The sequence below is a fragment of the Sesamum indicum genome, linkage group LG11 (genome assembly GCF_026168435.1).
Source record: "Sesamum indicum cultivar Baizhima isolate 11 linkage group LG11, ASM2616843v1, whole genome shotgun sequence".
Taxonomy (NCBI): domain Eukaryota; kingdom Viridiplantae; phylum Streptophyta; class Magnoliopsida; order Lamiales; family Pedaliaceae; genus Sesamum; species Sesamum indicum.
The window spans coordinates 6,779,367-6,797,948 of NC_142667.1; the positions used below are offsets into that span (position 1 = coordinate 6,779,367).

Here is an 18,582-nt window from a genome sequence, read left to right on the forward strand (position 1 = left end):
TTTAATAAAATTATTTTTTGTTTATTTCATTGTATTGAAGATGTGACTGATATAAGTGATTATATAACGTATTGTTTACTTCAGGTGATTTATGTCAGATAAATTTCCCAAATTGCCCCTTTCATTTTAATTTCAAAATACTTTAAAAATCCATTAAATGAAGGCATCATTCACTATTTTTCTTTGATCTGCACAAAGAGTAAATATGCCCTAATCTTTCCTTTTTCCTCGTCCCAAAGTCGCGCTGCCCTTCCCCAATTCTGCCGCCTCAATCATACCATTCCTAAAAATAAAAGAATAGAAGAACGAAGGAAAAATCTTAGTAAAAAATTGAGAAGAATAGAAACAAAAATAACAAATTTTAGGGATAATTACACTCTTCTTTCCTGAGATTTAGTGTAATTATACGCAGACCTCCTATAAATTAATAACTTACATCTAGCACCATGGAGGGTTATTTTCATCTAACAAATAAGTTTATTCATTAGTCAAAATTTACTAAATTTATTAATATTAGTAAAAATAACTGAATGAAAATTCTTATTTACCCTTGATCGCTACTGATTTATAGCAGGTGATAATTTTTTTCTGACTAAACTACAATTATAATAGAGAATATATACCTCCTCACATGTATTAACATGTGAAAAGGTATGAGAATATTTGGTCCTAAAAAGACTTATGTGACATAAGATAAATAATAATAAATCAATCAGGAGTAAATATAATTTTTTTAACTTTTTTATTTTAATATAAGCAAGTTCGGTGAACTTTACCTAACGAAAGACTTATTTGTTAGATAGAAGCAAAACTCAAGAATGCTAGATGTGATTTTTCAAACCACAAAGAATATACAGGTAATTACACCAAACTTCAGGAGGGAAAATGCACTTATGCCTAAATTTTTGAGAGACGTAGTTTCCAATCTGGAGAGGGATTCGGGAATTAATATCAATTTTAGGGAAGAAGTAACACATTCGTAATGTTTGGATTTGAATTTTGAATGTTTTGTTTTGTATTCTGGAGATAGAGAAAGAAAAATAGAAATAAATAAATGTGTGTTAAAGATAAATGGTATATTTGAATTTGAATTTTGAGGTAATTTAAAATATTGTAAAATAAGTGGTGTATTTTTAATATTGGGATTTGAGAGATAAATCACAATTCATTAAAAATCATATCTCTTATATATATATATATATATATTTATATATAAATATTGTGTGTTTAATGTTGTATTTTGAGAGACATAAATCACTATTTGTTATCAAATCATGTATATATATATAAGTATATATATTATAAATAAAAAGTTGAAAAATAGAAAATATGAATCCAAACAGAGTGATTGAGGTTGAAATAATTTCATATCCTATTAGAAGCATCAAAGATAACGAGTCTTCATCCCACCAATTGATCAAAGTGGCGGAGCAGCAGTGCCGTGAAATTCTAGTTACGGGAAGCAGCAAAATAAAGAGATATGGAGGAAATAAATTAGATCGAAAACTGAGATGGGAAGAGGACAAATACTTGGAAACCGAGGCCAAGGTTTTTTGATACGTATAAATAGTATGAAGGTAAATCAGTAAAATGGTGTCGTGGTGCTGATTTGGCAATGTGATGGATTGGCCAAACTCACCTCTTAAAATGGGTTTGATAATATAACAGATAATATGAATAATGTGGGGCTTGGAGTTTAATACCAAGCTTCAATAACTCCAAGTAAATATTATACTAGTCTGCACTATTAATCTAACATAGCTAATCACCCAAAGCAAACATGTCCTATGAGTAGATGAAAATCTTCATCTAAACCTTACATCTTTTCTCTCACCCGTTATGGAGTGGCATAGATAAATCCTAAATCACCAAAACGAATAGAATGATAGTTACCCAATCCAATTCATAAAGTGTTAACTGACTTAACTCACATACAACATTATTTAAATCAAACAAATATATATTTCTGAGCGCAGTGCTGTGAAGAACACGTACAATACTGTCGGATAGAAAATTGACTCATAGCCCACAACCTTATTTAACATGAATGATATCCAAGTCGGTTCATATATGAACTTAAAAACCAAACTTTGTAAAGGTTGAAAATAGTGCACAAGACAAAATCCAATTAAAGATCTACAGCATGAATGAAAACGAACTTCAGGTCGACAGCCATAAGAAAAAGACATCAATGCTAAAATTTCTCCCTTGTTTTTGGCAGATTCTTCTATTTTTCATTTTCAAACTAGAGCAAGCATATGTATTCCCTAATTTTTCTCCTAGTACTATTAAATCCATGTACATTTTGACATATCCAAATGAATGTATAATGGACTAACAAATAGGCATATTTTTAAGGTTAATAGCGAACACCTAATTTCATGAGCTCATGAATCCCATAAAGATTCCTGCCTCATTGTAGAAATCTCACACAACTAGTGTATTGAGATCACTTCCAAGTGTTGGAATGGAGAACACAAGTGTAAAGGAATTCCATACAAGAGATGAAGTTAGAGCACACTTTCTCCCAAGTAAAGGATCAATTAGCCTATTCTCATATAATCAACAAAGATCTTGGTGGATTAAGAAAAGCAGTTGAACTAAAACACTTCAAAATGGTAAATCTCTTTTCATAAAATATGACTCAAACAGCAAATCCATATTTCCACCGTATATGTCTTCAAGCCACAAGAGTGCTGGCAGTGGTAGATTCACTGCAAAGGAAATACAACAAATGAATATAGCAATTAAAACAGAGTTTGAGGGAAGAAAAGAGAATGGTAATATAAGGTTCTGCATACAGATGATAGAAAATGCCAAAGAGACCAAGAACTACCGAGAGAAGAATATCAAAAATACTGTATTCAACCAAATGAAATTTAAAATACAAAAAGATAAAAATAAATAAGTTCAAAAGAGTGTTTGATATAAAACCAAGCTAGATCAGAAGAGAGACAGACAACCCAAGTACTAGTAGTTCATTCTTGATTTTGAAATATACACAAACTAAAAAGGTTAATATTCAAAATCAGTAAAATCCTACTTGAACTGATCTTTTCTTCAAGCAATGATATTTCAGTAATAAATTATCAAGATTTTAACTGATGGAAAAATAAACAATTGAGGATATAAACTCAAACAGAAAGATCTTAGAAAAGTGAAATTATAAACTTACTATTTCCATACAGGTGGAAGCTTCTTAGTCTTCTTATAGTAACGAGCAAGTCTGTGAATTCTGCTCTCAACAAGAATTAACCTAAACTTGGAATCTTTGTCCTTTCTGTTCCTCTCCAGATGCTTGCGTATTGCAACAGCTTTCTTAATGAGGTGGTAGAGGTCCTCAGGTATCTCAGGAGCAAGTCCTGGGCAGAGATGCAGTCATACTAATGAACATACTTTTATTTAATAAAACATACTCGCAACAAGGCAAAAGACGCACCATGTGCCTTAAGTATCCTCAAAATCTTGCTTCCAGTTACACTCTTCACTTGGGCGATGCCATGAGAATCACGAAGAATAACTCCTATTTGAGAAGGCGTCAAGCCCTTTTTTGCAAACTTACAAATGTTTTCTTCAACCTGAAGAAGGGATGCATAATTAGAAACAAGATACCATCTATATAAACGATGTACCAATTTTAAGGCACCACTAGCAAATACTGTCAAACAAGGATGTCGTTATCAGGGCTAAACCAAAATGCCAAATTTCAGAATAGAGTTACAAAACATAAAAATTGATCATGGATATAGTGGCACAAAAGTTAGGACTCCAATTAAAGTGCCCTAAGAAAATAACCCAAACACATTTGAAAGCAGAATCATCTAGCATTGCTTTGAACTAGATGTTATAACAACTTCCTCTTAATATGCCCTAACCCAGAGAACTCCTAAGAAAACACATACCATCGAGAAGTTCTACTTTGATGGTTGATGGTTCATGTCCAAAATTGAAGTTTTATGAAATGGGAAACTAGAAAGTTATTACTTCATGTATTATTTTATTACATAAGAAAAGTTAATACAGAAATCAGTATTACATTAATAAACCTATACAATTCCAGGTTGCAATGGTCATAGCCTAACCATCCCCAAGTTCCAAACCTCAGTTGCAAAATAAAGGAGCTGGTATGACCCCTAAATCAGAGACTGATCAAGAGGTGGTTCAGACGGTAAACCCCTGAATCCTATATACCTATAATACGTGCACACTGACACACCGATATCAAGGACCTTGATCTTATAATTCATGGGTATATCCAATAATAATTCCATTAACAAAAAAGACTATTAACATCTACGACTTTTATTATTTATTTCATTATTCTGTGTGAATAATATCCTAAATTTATGCAATATAGGCCAGAGGAAAAATAACTGCATAAATTTGTTTGTCCATTTTCAGGATAAATACAATTTTGGTCCTCAAACAAAGCTACTTATGCAGTTTTGCTTTTCAAATAATTTAAGGTTGCAGTTTCGATCCAAAAAACTATTGTTTTTTGGCGTTTTTAGTCTTTGCATTAATAAAACCATTAAAGTTAACGGATGTTTCATTTGAAGGGGAAAAGTAGCCATTTTTCTCCATTCTGTAGTATGTTTCAAGCTATTGTGTCCAATGCACCAATTTCCCCCATTTTTCTTCAATCTTTAAGAGAGAGGAAAAAAATAGAATTTAAGCAATAAAATTTTCTAGATAATTTAACTTTAACTATCCTTGAAGCTTGAAGATAAATGGGGGAAATGGGTGCATTTGACCAAAACTTGAAAAATACCACAAAATGGAAAAATTGTTATTTTTCCCCTCCAATTGAAACTTCTGTTGACTTTAACGGAAGCACTAAAAATGAGAGGAAAATGACCATTTGAGGATTAAAACTGCAACCTCAAATTGTTTGAGAACCAAAATTATATAAGTGGCTTTGTTTGGAGACCGAATTCGCAATTATCCATCCATTTTCCTATAGAACCCAACCTAAATCCTAAATAAGCATAAGTTCTTAATTTACTTGTTATGTGCCCCAACTAAAACCTTGTAAGAACACTTTCATTCTATTGCAAAGTTTGATTTAAATATCCATGGCTAAAGTAACACGCTCCTAGTTAGAAGGAAAGTTATTGAATTTGATTTATTTAATTAATTTATTATATACACAAGACAAATAGGCATCATAAGTATCATGGTGGTAAAGCAATATACATAGCATTCAATGTATACCAAAACCCATAGTCCAAGTCACTAAACCGCCTGGAAAAGTTGGAGGGCACTTCTAGCACAGTGGCTATTTCAACTCTTCATTCCATCTTTGGCAGCATTTCGTCCATCATAGGTGAAACCGGATGACAGACAAACATAACTCAAATCTAAGAAAAGAATCCTGGCGACCAACTAGCTGAAACACTAAATTAATAGGTAGACTATACAAATATCTTCAATTAACCCCAGTACGAAAATAGCTTAATATACGCAAAAAAGGAAGTTAACATTTGAAGCGTCCAGCGGTGTATGCAAATAGGCGAATGATCTACGAACTTCGTTCACCACTCATTTGATCAAAGAGAGAGCAGTAGTATAACAAAGGGACGCACTAAACTCTATAAACCACCTCAAGGCATACTAATTAAATTGAAAAAATCCGCATACTAATTAAATTGAACAAATCCGCACATTGATAAATAACGATATCACGAAGTTCTCATCCTAAAGAGTAGAAATACACAGACAAAAAGGAAAGGAAATAACGAAAAAGACATAAGGAACTTTATCACTTACATCCTGAGAAGAAATCTTAAGCCAGCTCGGTGGAGTCCTCTTGTATGGAAGTGCTGATGCTGAAATACCCTTTCTACATCATCCAGAAAACATATAGTCAGAAACAGAAAAACCGCGCTCATTATGTGAAACAAACAGAGACAGGTCGAGAGAATGCGGACCCTCGGCTGTGCATACGACCCATGGCTGCGGTTGTCTGGATACGAGCGGCGGCGACGGCGGGGGGAACGGCAGCTGCAGCAGCTCTTCTAGTGGAGCAGAAAACCCTATGCGGATAGAGAAACGGAGGTTTATATATCTGATGAGGTATTTGTAATTGAGTCCTCGAGGTTGAACTTATTTCCGTGTTCAGTCCAATTTAGTGGGTTATAATAATATTCTTTCAAACGAAAAATGGATACCACCCGATCCACCCCTATTATATTAAATTGAGTAAATTATCTTTTTATAATTTTCGGGCGCTTTAAAGATATCTCGTCATATATTTATTTTATAGCTTATTATATTGGATAAATTATCTAGGAGGACAAATCTTGATTATCTCACTTAGGTAGATGTGTATTATGTAATGAGGATGAGGTGAGACACACACACCTATTCTTTCGATGTCGATACAGTCGCCGATGCCTTCACGTTATTAGACAAATTGTACGCTTTGCATGCCTTCACGTTATTAGACAAATTGTACACTAATTACCCCACCCGACCCCGTTACCCCCACTGCCCCCCCACCCCACCCCCACACCCGGCTTCCCCCACCACTATCCGTCGCCGGCGGCGCAATTTTGTTAAAATCCTCATATCTTCGTAAATTTTTTATCAAATTGAGTGAGACAGGTCTCTTAGAATTGTCTTGAAGAGACGAGTCTGATGGTGGTGGTTTGAGACCGAGATTCGATCGGACGGAAACGAATCGCCAGCAAATATATTTTGCGGTTGTCACTTGAGCCAACTCCCTCTAATTGACGAAAACTCAAATTGAAGGTATTAAACAACAATACATAGAAGTATATTTTTGGTTAATCATTCCGATGAAATTGTATAAATTAGTTATAATAATAATTAAATCTAACAAATCTAATATTTTAATTTCCCAAATATATCACTTTTTATAGCAAATGTAATATTTAATTCAATACCAATTCAAATAGTCAAACTCATAAAATACTCCAATTAAACAATACATTGATCAATATAAATTATATTTAATAAAAATACTAATTAAATAATATAATTATACTAATTAATTAATAATTTAGCTTATGTTTTCTTACTGAATATGACTTCTAGCTGGAGAAGAAAAGTAATACATACGAACTGATATGAGATAAGAATTTTTACCTACATTTATATATATAGAGAGAGATGGAAATAGGCGGTGCATACACACTTTGGATTATCTTCAATTTGGCAAATTGAGAAAGAAAAATCTCATTTTCCATATATTATAGTTTATTATTATACACATTTGTAATATGGTGGTGTGTGTGGGGCCGGATGTCACCTTAATTGGAGGGCAACGTAATATAGGCCACGTGCAACCTTCTCAATTAATCTCTCATTGTTTTTTAATTTAATTTAAATTTTTGTCAAAATATTCATTACGTTCTTCCTAAATTTCTTAATTAAAATAATTTTTTACCCCCAAATATTATAACGAACTTCAATTTATTCCGTTCAAATTTATTATATCCCAATTTTAATTTATAATTTATTTATTAATTAAATTTAAATTTCTAATAATTACCAATTGGTCTCCCAATTATTTGAAAAATTCTACGGACGTCACACAAACCTTCCGAAACAATAAATCTTTAGTAGAATTTACTGTGAATTCCCACAATAAGCTATATTAGTAAAATAATAATTGAAATTTAAACTGTAGTGAATATAGAAATCATATGCCTATAACTCTTCAAATCAATCAATGGTAGAATTTACTGTAATTAATGCAGCATGTCATTCTTGATGGCCAATTCACAGTTCTGGGCGTTCTATGGCTTAAGACCGATGGTGAGAACAAAATATGATAGAAATATAATGTATTGGTTGATGAATAAACTTTTAAGTCACCCCCAATATAGATAGAGATGGTAGTACTAAGAGAATAAAGAAAAGAATTCTTCTGGGTTGTTCTCAATCTGATCCCTGTGGAGTTGATCGGAGGGAAACCACAAGGCCCGAAGTAGACGATCGAGTTAGTCTCCGAGTCTTCACTCTCTCTCTCTCGTGATACTCAGATATGCTTGGGGTTTTTTACCCCATATTTCTCAAACTCAAGAAAATATTTGGTGGTTTTCCACATACGGCTCCAATATATATAAGAGGTCATAACTGTATGACTTCTTATATGTGATAGATGCTAGAATGATCTAACGGTCACTGTGGATTACACATATCGGCCTGTAGCAGTGGTAAAGGTGGTCCATACAGATAGTACGGACCTTTGTGTTAGATAAGGACAAATGTCTTTTTCACTAAGTACAAAGGTCTCTCTGAGACCTTGGATATTCTCTACAGAAGGTCTCAAGAGCTTGAGGTCTTTATTGAATATCTTAGGTACTTAGAATATTATGCTCTCATAAGTGTGTCTTCGGGGAGAGCTTAGTTATACCCTTGGAGAAGGTCTCCCCTAGAGCCCTCTTGCAAATACCCGTACAATTAGGGTCTCGGCTGCTCTTGAAGGTCTCTAATGATTATGTTAAGTATCCCCACGTCATATATATATAGAGAGAGGGAAAATGTGCTTTAAATTAATGATAGATGAGTCTTACTCATTAGGGATGATAAAAAAAAATTAAAACTGCCCAAACCAAATCCAATCGAACCGTTTTTTATGATTTATTTTTCAAACCGCAATTCTAAATTTAGAATCTCACCACACTATTAATTTGATTTAATTTAAAGCGTAAAAATTGCCAAAAAATTGAACCACACCGTTAAATATATACTTAATTTTTATTATATATATAATAATTTGATAAGATAATTATGTTTTTAGAAGAATTTTATAATCGAATTATATAATCCCAAAATTCATATATTACCAAAGATCCACATTACAAAGTCTATTTTTGTAAAATTTATATTTAGACTTTATACAAAAAAAATATATATGTTTAATTCTTTAAGCCCTTTCAAATTTTAAACCCATTTGATGACTGCTCTAATTTTTTTATTCTTTTTTACTCTCCTATTTCCCACCTTTTCCTCTTCTCTCTTACTACCTTTTTTGTTTTGTCTTTCTACTTTTTATCTCCGTTCTCTCTAAAATCAATCCTTGGCCTTTGTTGGATTAAGTGTTCCTTGTTAGATTAATATATATGTTCTTATATTTTAATCTACTTACAGTTGTGGAGAGTGTTGATGGTCTATGGTGCATATTGGTGGTCTTTCGTGCTTGCTATATACAAACGTTTGTTTCATTTATTGATCTTTGTTGGTTTCAATGTCTTATTTTTGTTATAAGTACCGCAAAACTACACCTTTAATTTTAGTTTAAAAATGGTAATTTAAAAAATTGTATTATAAAATTGCAAATGACAATTCAATTCGAAAATAACTTTAAAAAAATTAAAACCGCACTATGAGCACCCTACTACTCATGAGGATGCAAACCCCTAATCATGGGCATTTAATGCATGTAGATCCTTGTGGTCCTTTGAGACACGATCATAATTTGAGTTAAAAGTACTTTGATTTTGGATTAATAATTTAATTGATCCAATCTATTAATTTAAAATCCCAACAATCTTTATGTAATGCTAGAACTTAAGAATAATTAATTCAATTAATCAATGCCAAAGCTCAAATATTAAATTAATCTGATTAATTAATATTGTTGGTTTTCTATCATATAGGGGCTCAATTGTGTATCTAAATTATTTAAGTAATTAATTGAACTCTTTAAAATTAATCCTCCTTTTCTTTTATTAATTTTTAATACCATCAGTAATTTATTTGTGACCCATATAGGCCCGCTTTCAGTTAGATTTGGGCTTGTATTACACATACAATTTAATTCGTCAACTAACTTGCCATTCATTAATTGAATCGTATTCAATTAATTACTCTTAATTAACTCATTAATCCAAGAGTACCTACCATGTATGGTCGTCTAACAATGATCTATGTAGTACAAAATAGGTGAAATTGGTATAAACATAAATTGTTGCCTACCGTAAAATAGAATCCTTTCATTTAGTTATCTCCCGATCAAAGTTTAATGTACCAAATTTTAAATTGATTTTCATACTTGACTTGGATAGTTATATATCCATTATTGACCGTGTTCTCATTTTTCAATATGGAAAATTGTTTTCTATTTGATCAATAGTTGTGACTATATACTTTCAAAAATTAACATAGTTTAGAAGACATATGAGATCGTTGTTATTTCATGATGGGCGATGAACTCCTTCTTAGAACGCACCAATCTGCATGTGCGTTATGACTGCATTGGTGCAGGGCTTTTGACAACTATGTAATATCACACTGTCCAATATACAAGGCTATTGTGGCTCCTCATGTCAAAGGACTAATTTTCAACTATCGCAGCTAAAGAGTTCTAGTCATATTGATATGCCATACAGACTTCCATATGATAACTTCTGTGTGTCAATTTGGTAAACTTGATAACCGACTTGTCAAGTACACACTAAAATGCATAGTCGTCATACATTTGTCATTGATGAAACGTGACACTCATCATATGAATGCATCATTTAGTGCAAGTCTCTAAGAAGCTCCTTAATGCCTATTCTTAAGAGTTCTCAACTTTGGATGTTTCAAATCAAGACTCGAAAGTTGGTTTTATAGTCGTCATCAAATACGTGATCCAACTTCATTGGTTTAACTGGCCTGTAAGTTTTGTCCGTTAAATGTAGTAAAATGCCAAAGCTGGCCAAAGAATAACTGCATTTATGATATTTACCATTACATCGAATAAAATCATCAACAACATTACAAAATAACTAACTAATTGACTTTCTAATTACCTATACGATCAATATGTATACAAAAAATAATTAAAAACTTAATAATTTTCAATATTTGGTACCATTTAATTTGTAATTTCAAAATAAATGCCAGATTGTAGTCCCACCCAAAGAAGTGGAATAAGCAATCTCTTTTGACCCACTTAAATTGGATTATTTTCATATATTTGTTATGTCCTCATTACTGGGGAATATGTCTAATTTGTTCCTAAACATCATCATAAAATCTAATGAACCATACCAATGATAAATGTGGTTTACACAAGATTTTCCTCAATTGTTTCCATCTCCCTTGCATGATCAACCATTGATGCTAAGTTCAATGAAGCTCGTCCCTTTAAACTCGTACTCCAGGAAATATCAGAATGCAAGGCGAAGTAGTGGTGTGGTGGTGTGAGATGTGGCAGCGCAAGGGTGGCACGCAGTTGAAGGAGTTGGTAGTCAGTTGCAGAGTTGGTGATGGTGGTGACGAGGGCGCAATTGACATTATAAAAAAAATTATTTTATTGTAACGGTTTTTGGAACAACTTTTTTATTAATTTATAACTGCTTTTATAACATACAAGCCTATCGCGGCTAAAATTGCGAGTTACAAATTGTTTGTAACGGCCTGTTTGAATGTCGTTACAATTTATACCGATCGTCGTAACGGTAACAGGAGACCTTACAAATCTAATCACATGCCAAAAATGAATTTGGAACTTCTTTTGTGACGGCTTAGTTGAATTTGATTTAATTGTTATTATAACGGCATTTGTACACATGTAGGTATGATTGTGCTTGATATTTAGATCGGCTTTTGTAATACTCTTTGTAACGATTTTGAATTATACTGTGACTTTTTTTGCTACTGCATTTGTTACTGCTTTTCACACTGCCTTTGTAATAATTTTTGGAACGGCCATATTCGAAATTAATAATTGTTTTTGATACAGTCTTCGTAACGGCTCAATGATTTTATTTAATTTATGTATATTACAAACGCCGTTACAAATACAATTACAAAAATTATTATTTAATATATTTTAATATTTATTTTATTTAATATATTTTAACATTTATTTTATTTAATATATATTAATATTTATTTTTATAAAATTTAATAAAAGAATTTCGTTGTTAAATTGTGTCCATGGTGCTCGTCCTTTAACTCCTCTGACTATGACCATACTTTTGTCTCCATGGTGCTGGTCCTTCGATAGCAAATACTGGATGATGAACTGAGGATCTGTGTAAATGCATGCTTTTCAGTGTCTTGTGGAAACTGGGTTAGAGTGACTGTAGACGACATAAAAGCTTCCAACAGTGAGTTATTTATTATACTGTAATGGACACAGGATGCTTGGGAGTCAGCAACCACTTGAAGAATTCGTGTTAAATAGTAGGCCTTTGGTAATGATGTTTAAGGAGTACAAAATTTAGGATCTCGTAGCGGTATAGTTAAAATGTGAATGGCTTATATCAAGTCTGAAGTGCTTTTTATCTATTTTCTTTTTGTAGGATAAAAATTCAGTAGCAGGAAGGAAGAATCGTGAAGGTCGTCCTTTAGGCATGATAATCAAAGTGAAGAAAGCAAAAGTGGAAAGTGGAGATTCGGGAGAAACACAAACAGGTGATAGGAAGGAAGTTGGGGAAACCATACAAAAAGTAGATAGTGATATGGATGTGTCCAGGTCTGCGAGCATCAGAGGTCTCGTTTTAAAGTTTTTAATAATTCTCTCTCATTTCTTATCTTTTAAAAAGGACATTCTGCTACCGAATTCAGTCCTAAAGATAAGTGTTCGATTTAAAACCGGGTGATCTTTTATAACAGTATCGACACCACCTATTCTAGGTATTCTAATCGAGCTGGTGCCATAACCTTAGTAAATTTTTTGAAAATTCTAGGAATCTCAATGCACTCTTTCCTAAGATACAGATCTGAATGATGTATATTGGAAATGACATAAGTTATTTTACAAGTTATAGATATGGTCTATTACCTTCTTTCATTAGATCAATTCTATTAAAATCTTGATGAAGGGTTAAGACTCAGCTGAAGTCCTGGTCTGCTAGGTTGTATGTGTTGGAATAGGTGACCAAAAGCCAATTATATTGACGGTTTTGAGAACCATTCAAGTAATTTTTATTTAAGCAATATTGTCCCGAAAAATATGGTAAGTATTCATTTTCGGCGCATGTGTTTGTTGTGCTTACCAAATTACATCAACCACTGCTTTTATGTTACAACAGATGCCCATAGACCACTTAATAACGCATGTGGTTGGGTTGCGTATTGGATGACGGTTATGAAATCAACTTCTGAGGGCTGGTCTGAAACGTTCCAAGTCGAGTATCTCGAGACTGGACATCAAGAGTCCTATAGAAACTTGTACTGAATATTGCATTCATTGGATGAGTGTCGCATTTCATCGGCGACAAACATTGGACGTCTATGCAATTTCAGTAGGTTGGTTGATAAGATGGTCAACTGATTGAATTGACTCAGGATCGTCATATGAAAGCCTTAGAGGCTTGGTCGGTATGACTTGAGTCCCCGGCTACGATAGTACGTGAGTAGTCTTCAGACTTGAGAAATCACGACGGTTACGTGCATACGATGACTGTATCTTGGATCTGCGTGATAGGTGATTGTGTCACAAACATGATCATTATAAGCCTTGTTCAGTGTAGTCGGAGTATGTAGCAAGGACGATGAGTTCCGAGAAGAGGATCCGTCCCCTGTTAGTATGTGACAGAAGTATCTCTTATGCACTTGAAGATGCGTTCACGCTCTATGAATCTATGACTACAGTCGTTGATCGAATAGGAAAAGGAGGCCCTTATGTTGAGAAACTTGGTTTAACGCGGTCTCAAGTATAAAACACAGATGCCTATTCCAGGATGGGAACCAACACCTAATTCCATGCCCTATGCTAAGGCCGAGAGACGGTAGATGGGAAGGACTGTACCCGTATGGACACGGGAGCCTAAATGTTCACACGAAAATTCACCTAGTCTCTAGTGCCATGGACCGTTGCTAGATTACGACCTATGGTAACAGGCTTTTCTTGATTAAGGGTTAGTCAAGAAATATTAATTATGTTAGATTTAATTAATAATAGTATTGGACACTAGCCCAAGTCTAACTAAAAGGAGAACCTAAAGAGTCACACACAAATCATCGAGAAAGAACAATGAATTAATTTAGATTTAATTTCATAAGTGTAAGTAATTGGATTACTCACACATGGGGGTCCATTGGATGTCTAGCCCAACTTTAAATTAATTGGATCAATTTAAATTGGGCTTGTCTTTGTTACTGAATTCGATTCCATTAATTCATAAGAGACAATTTGGGCTTTAGTATTTAATTGGATTAAATACCTAGTGGGCTCAATTAAATGAATTTTAATAAATTGGATCTAATTAAAATTCATTGGGCCTTAAATTTATTTTACATAAAATCAGCCTAATAATTAAGGCCCACTAGCAAAATCGATAGAATGATAGCTGATCAAAGAATTGCATTTTTGAAAAGTGCTAGTTTGGTCATATTTAGACTCTTCTCTATTTGGAATGGATTGAAGAATTATCTTATAGATAATAGAATGTATCCAGACACATTCTTATTTATCTATTCAAGGTATATAAATATACTTTGTGTATGATTATTAGGGTAATAATTCATACACAGTACAACACAAAAACCTTCCTCCTCCATCACCAAATTCGGCCGCCCCCTCCATTATTCTCAAAGGATGAGTTTTTCTTTGATCTTGATTTGTTAAAGGGATCGAGGTCTCATTTTTCCGTGTGGTATGGATCATCTTTGAAGGATTCCTGCACTGGAATCTCGGGTGAATGTTCAACGAAACTAACCGGTTCGAAGCTTGAAATTTAAGAGGTAAATTTCGATTATAATTTTTTCTTCTAGTTTTATTTTTCCGACCATAACCTCGTATGATTATATTTTATTATTACGTGAATAATTCATACAACATCGAACGTCCGGGAACTCCAAAGGTACACCCATTGGATTCATTTGTTTCTATGCTTCAAGTTTATTATTATACGTTTTTATTTATCGTTTCCGCTAGCGCATTTTTGGACCGTATGGGCCCGTTTGGAAGTCTCCTTGTATGGGTTCTTCTTGTGGATTTTGCATCTATTCGTCTAGATCCTTAGGATGAAGCCCTTGTTGGTCCTGTTTTCTGTCCAGATTTGTATGACATAGCTTTTAACTTGGACCACCATGATCTTCTTCTGAAAGAGGTTCTTTTGGAACTCTTTGGTAGGACTTACCATTTTGCTGCCTCCTTTTCCTTGGCTCGCACGATTCTCCTATAATAGTTGAAAAATCATGTTATCACGACGGAGAGGAGCTTGTTTTATCTTAACTCTCAACCTTTTCATGTTGTTTTTGGATAGATGTTTGATTGTACCACGATATCCTTTCAGTATGCTATCCTAGGATGAATATCAAACTTTAATTTTCCTGCATACAGATTACCTATCTTCCAAGTTATTGATTCTTCTATCCATTATTGATAAATGTATGTCTGAATCAATTTCTTCCTTAAAAATTGCTTTTATTACTACTTCAATAGCTCCTATGTGGATCCATTTCATAGTAACAACTACTCTTCTCTAAGCCGGCTCAATTCTTCAAGAATTTCAATTTAAGGAATAATTTACATTTCCATCACATTACCAATAAGTTGAATAGGTATAGCAAACTTATCTAAAGTTACTTTATAGATTATGTGATTCTTTCTTTGGTTCAATCCTATCTGGTTAAGGATTCTTCCAATTCCTCCAATCCTAAATCTATCGTATTGGGTGAGGTTGAAATCTTGTCGCGTGATTCTTTTTATAGTTTTGTTTGACACCGTTAACCTGAAAAAGAATCCTGACAGGCTTTTAGAGGTTTGAAGCCTATCTCCCTCTTATAATTATTCTAACTCGGTTGAAAATCCATCTGAATCAGTCTCTATTTCCTCCTCATAGACGCTTTCCTTTGATGAAAGATCCTCATCCGTGGCTTCAAATTTTCTCAATTCATCACGCTTCTTTGGGCAGTCGAGAGAGATATGTCCTCTTGCTCCATAGGTCTAGCAATTGCAATCTTTGAAATTTTGATTGGCTCAAACCTTTCTTAGGAAAGCTGATTATTGAAGATGTGCGACAACGGATACTTAGTGTAGACTTACCTTTTTCAATTAGTACTTGTGCACTTTATCATTTATGGCGGATCCCTTGACCTGTCGAGGTGACCGCTTAGGCATTTCATATTATATTGTACTGATATATTACCATTTACTTAATGAAATTTACATTATCGAAAAAAATTAATTTTTCTTTCCCAAGTTGCCCAAGTCAAATGGTGTTCCGTCCCCAATATGCCCCTTATTCCTTTTAAAATTTCACTACATACACCTGTCAGCTCTTTAAAGATATGTCAGGTTGTTTTTTTCACAAAATGAAGCTCATAACTCCATTCCTTCCTCTTCTCCTTCCTACTATTTGTTTTTTTTTTTTTTTCCTTCTCTTGCTTCTTTCTTCATTGCTCAGTACTTGAGATTCAGAGTTGTTTCCTAAAGAACTACTCTTAGGCCATGTTTAGTAGGCGGTATGGGATAATGGCTCTTTTGATTAAGTTGGGATTATTGTTGTGATTAATTAGTAGCATATTTACTACTTCATGACAAATTGTTTGATTATCCATTTTTCATATTTATTATCATAACATAGAAATAGGACTAAAATGGAAAATTACATTTGTATCCAGAGATAAGACTAAAGTATTATGCAAAATATGACTTCAAATTTCTTCACTCCTCTTCCTTTTAGATTAATGATTATATTTATTATATTCAAATAAATTATAATATTATAATTTCTAAATAATAATTAAGTATTTGTATTATTATTTGTGTATTTTTCATAATTTTCAATAATTTGTTGCATTTTTCTTAGCAATTATACCATCAATTAAAAATATTTTTCCAGTAATTTTTTTTCTTTCTCTTAGCAATTTCATTAGATATTTTTTTGTTGGCTTTTTCAACTTTATAATCAATTAGATTTTATCCTCAATTGTTTGCTTATAGTGAAAGGCTAGCAAATTACTCAATAATCCAAACTAGAAAATATTCAAATTTTAAAATCTCCTTCTCATAAAATGAATTTTGCCGTGTAATTTTAGTGAAAATCCCAACTAAAAAAATATTTTTTATTAATAAAATAGCAAGTTCATATCCTAACCACATTACTAATGAAAATCACAATTTATTTCCAAATTTAGTTGAAATACAATGGTTTCATGAAAAAGAAAAGTATCGCTAAATAAAATTAAATAAAATAAAGTGGTGTAATTTCAACCAAAATTGGCAGAATTTGAGCACTCGTTCATCTCAAATCGAGCTTGGCACATAAGAGCATCTATTTCAACAAATCTAATCCTAATCTATTTTTGCGAGCAGACAGACAAACTCATCTTCAGTTGCAGGGGCTACGAGCTTAGTCAGGTAGGGCTCCAGGTTGTCATCTAAAGCAGGGTCAAGCTGGGATAGGTCGAACCCTTCAGCAAACCCGTTAAGCTTCTGGATTTGCGACTGGCACTTCTCAAAGCCCATGATCATAAAATCACCAGCCTTGGTCTCAATCGCAGGAGCCTTCATGAAGTCGCGAACCCCGTGTAGACGAGTTTAAGTGATGGCATCCTTGTGCTCATCTGACTGCAAGTAAGATAGGCGACCCTCAGCCATTCTGGCTTCACCAGCCGCGAAACCCTTTCGTTTGCCTGTCTCCAAAGTCACCCGGTGATCTCTTTCAGCAGCAGCCATGGCCTCTGAAGTGGTTGAAGCTGTTGGGTGACATCGTCTAGCTTCTGCTCAGATTTCTGGCCTTTGGCTTCCAGTTGGGATAGCAGGGCAGCCTGTTCGCTATTTTGGCTTTGAGACTGATTGAGTTGCTGCTCGAGCTCAGCAATTTTAGCATAACCCAACATTCCTTCATGGCACCACATCAAGCATTGCAAAGAGAGGTTATGGCCAAAAGCAATTGCCTATAGAGTAGCTAAGTATGAGGCAAGTTAAGGATATTTAATCCAGCAAGAGGGATCTAAAGTTACCTACTCCATGTTGTGGGTGAAGTGCTGCTTGAACTCAAGATCGCCCAATTAGGAATCAACTTGTCCGTCGTTATTTCAGCCACCCTACTGTTTAGGGATCGCAAGGCTTCCCTGGCCTGCCTCGAGACCTCTTCTTGCGCTCGTAACTTGTCACGATTTTGGGCCTCGTTGGCTCGATCCGCTGCCTTGCAGGCTTCTTGTCTTTTCTGTTGACTTGATTTGGACGAGTGGGAGCTTTTACTTCTGCTCTCACTCTTACTCTTCTTCTTAGCCTTTTTCCTCTCCTTGTTGTTACTTGGACCAGCAGGGGCATCTACTATTTCGACTTGAGTATCAGGAAACTATTCATCAAGGCTTCAATAGGGGAGGGGGCAGCTTGAACATTGTGAGTGCTCCCTCTTGCAACCTCAGCCTCAATGTGAGCAACAATAGAACCAAAATGGCCATGAGAAGGGGTACTCTCTGGAGTAGGAGATCGGGCTTCAACCAACTCTTGGAAAACACTAGGAGGAAGGGTCCCCTTCTTTGCCCTCACTTTGTTGGAGATCTGAGCAAGCATGTTGATAGATTCTGTAAGAAAAGGTTAAGGTAAGTAGTAGAATGAGATCGAGGGAATTAAAATCACTTAGAGAACCCCTAATACGGAGAGGTGCTGAGGAGAGACCTGCGAGTTTCAAAGCCTTTTCTATAAGAAGACGCTTA

General features: G+C 34.1%; 1 protein-coding gene across 1 annotated transcript; it reads right to left on the reverse strand.

Moving 5' to 3' along the window:
- Positions 1-2,416: 2,416 nt before the first annotated feature.
- LOC105173353 (small ribosomal subunit protein uS15) lies at positions 2,417-6,088 on the reverse strand. Its single transcript, XM_011095058.3, has 5 exons — positions 5,931-6,088; positions 5,770-5,842; positions 3,440-3,578; positions 3,176-3,362; positions 2,417-2,714 (listed from the first exon to the last, which is right to left on the reverse strand). Exons 1-5 carry the CDS (start codon positions 5,951-5,953, stop codon positions 2,681-2,683), a joined length of 456 nt encoding a protein of 151 aa, XP_011093360.1. The 5' UTR covers positions 5,954-6,088; the 3' UTR covers positions 2,417-2,680.
- Between the last annotated feature and the right edge of the window lie 12,494 nt (positions 6,089-18,582).

Excerpts from the sequence above, each read along its gene's own strand:
- LOC105173353 (XM_011095058.3), bottom strand. The coding sequence starts at position 5,953 with ATGGGTCGTATGCACAGCCGAGG. Across the intron at positions 5,843-5,930 it reads GGTCGTATGCACAGCCGAGG|AAAGGGTATTTCAGCATCAG; the intron begins GTCCGCATTCTC and ends TGGATGATGTAG. Across the intron at positions 3,363-3,439 it reads GAGGATACTTAAGGCACATG|GACTTGCTCCTGAGATACCT; the intron begins GTGCGTCTTTTG and ends ATCTCTGCCCAG.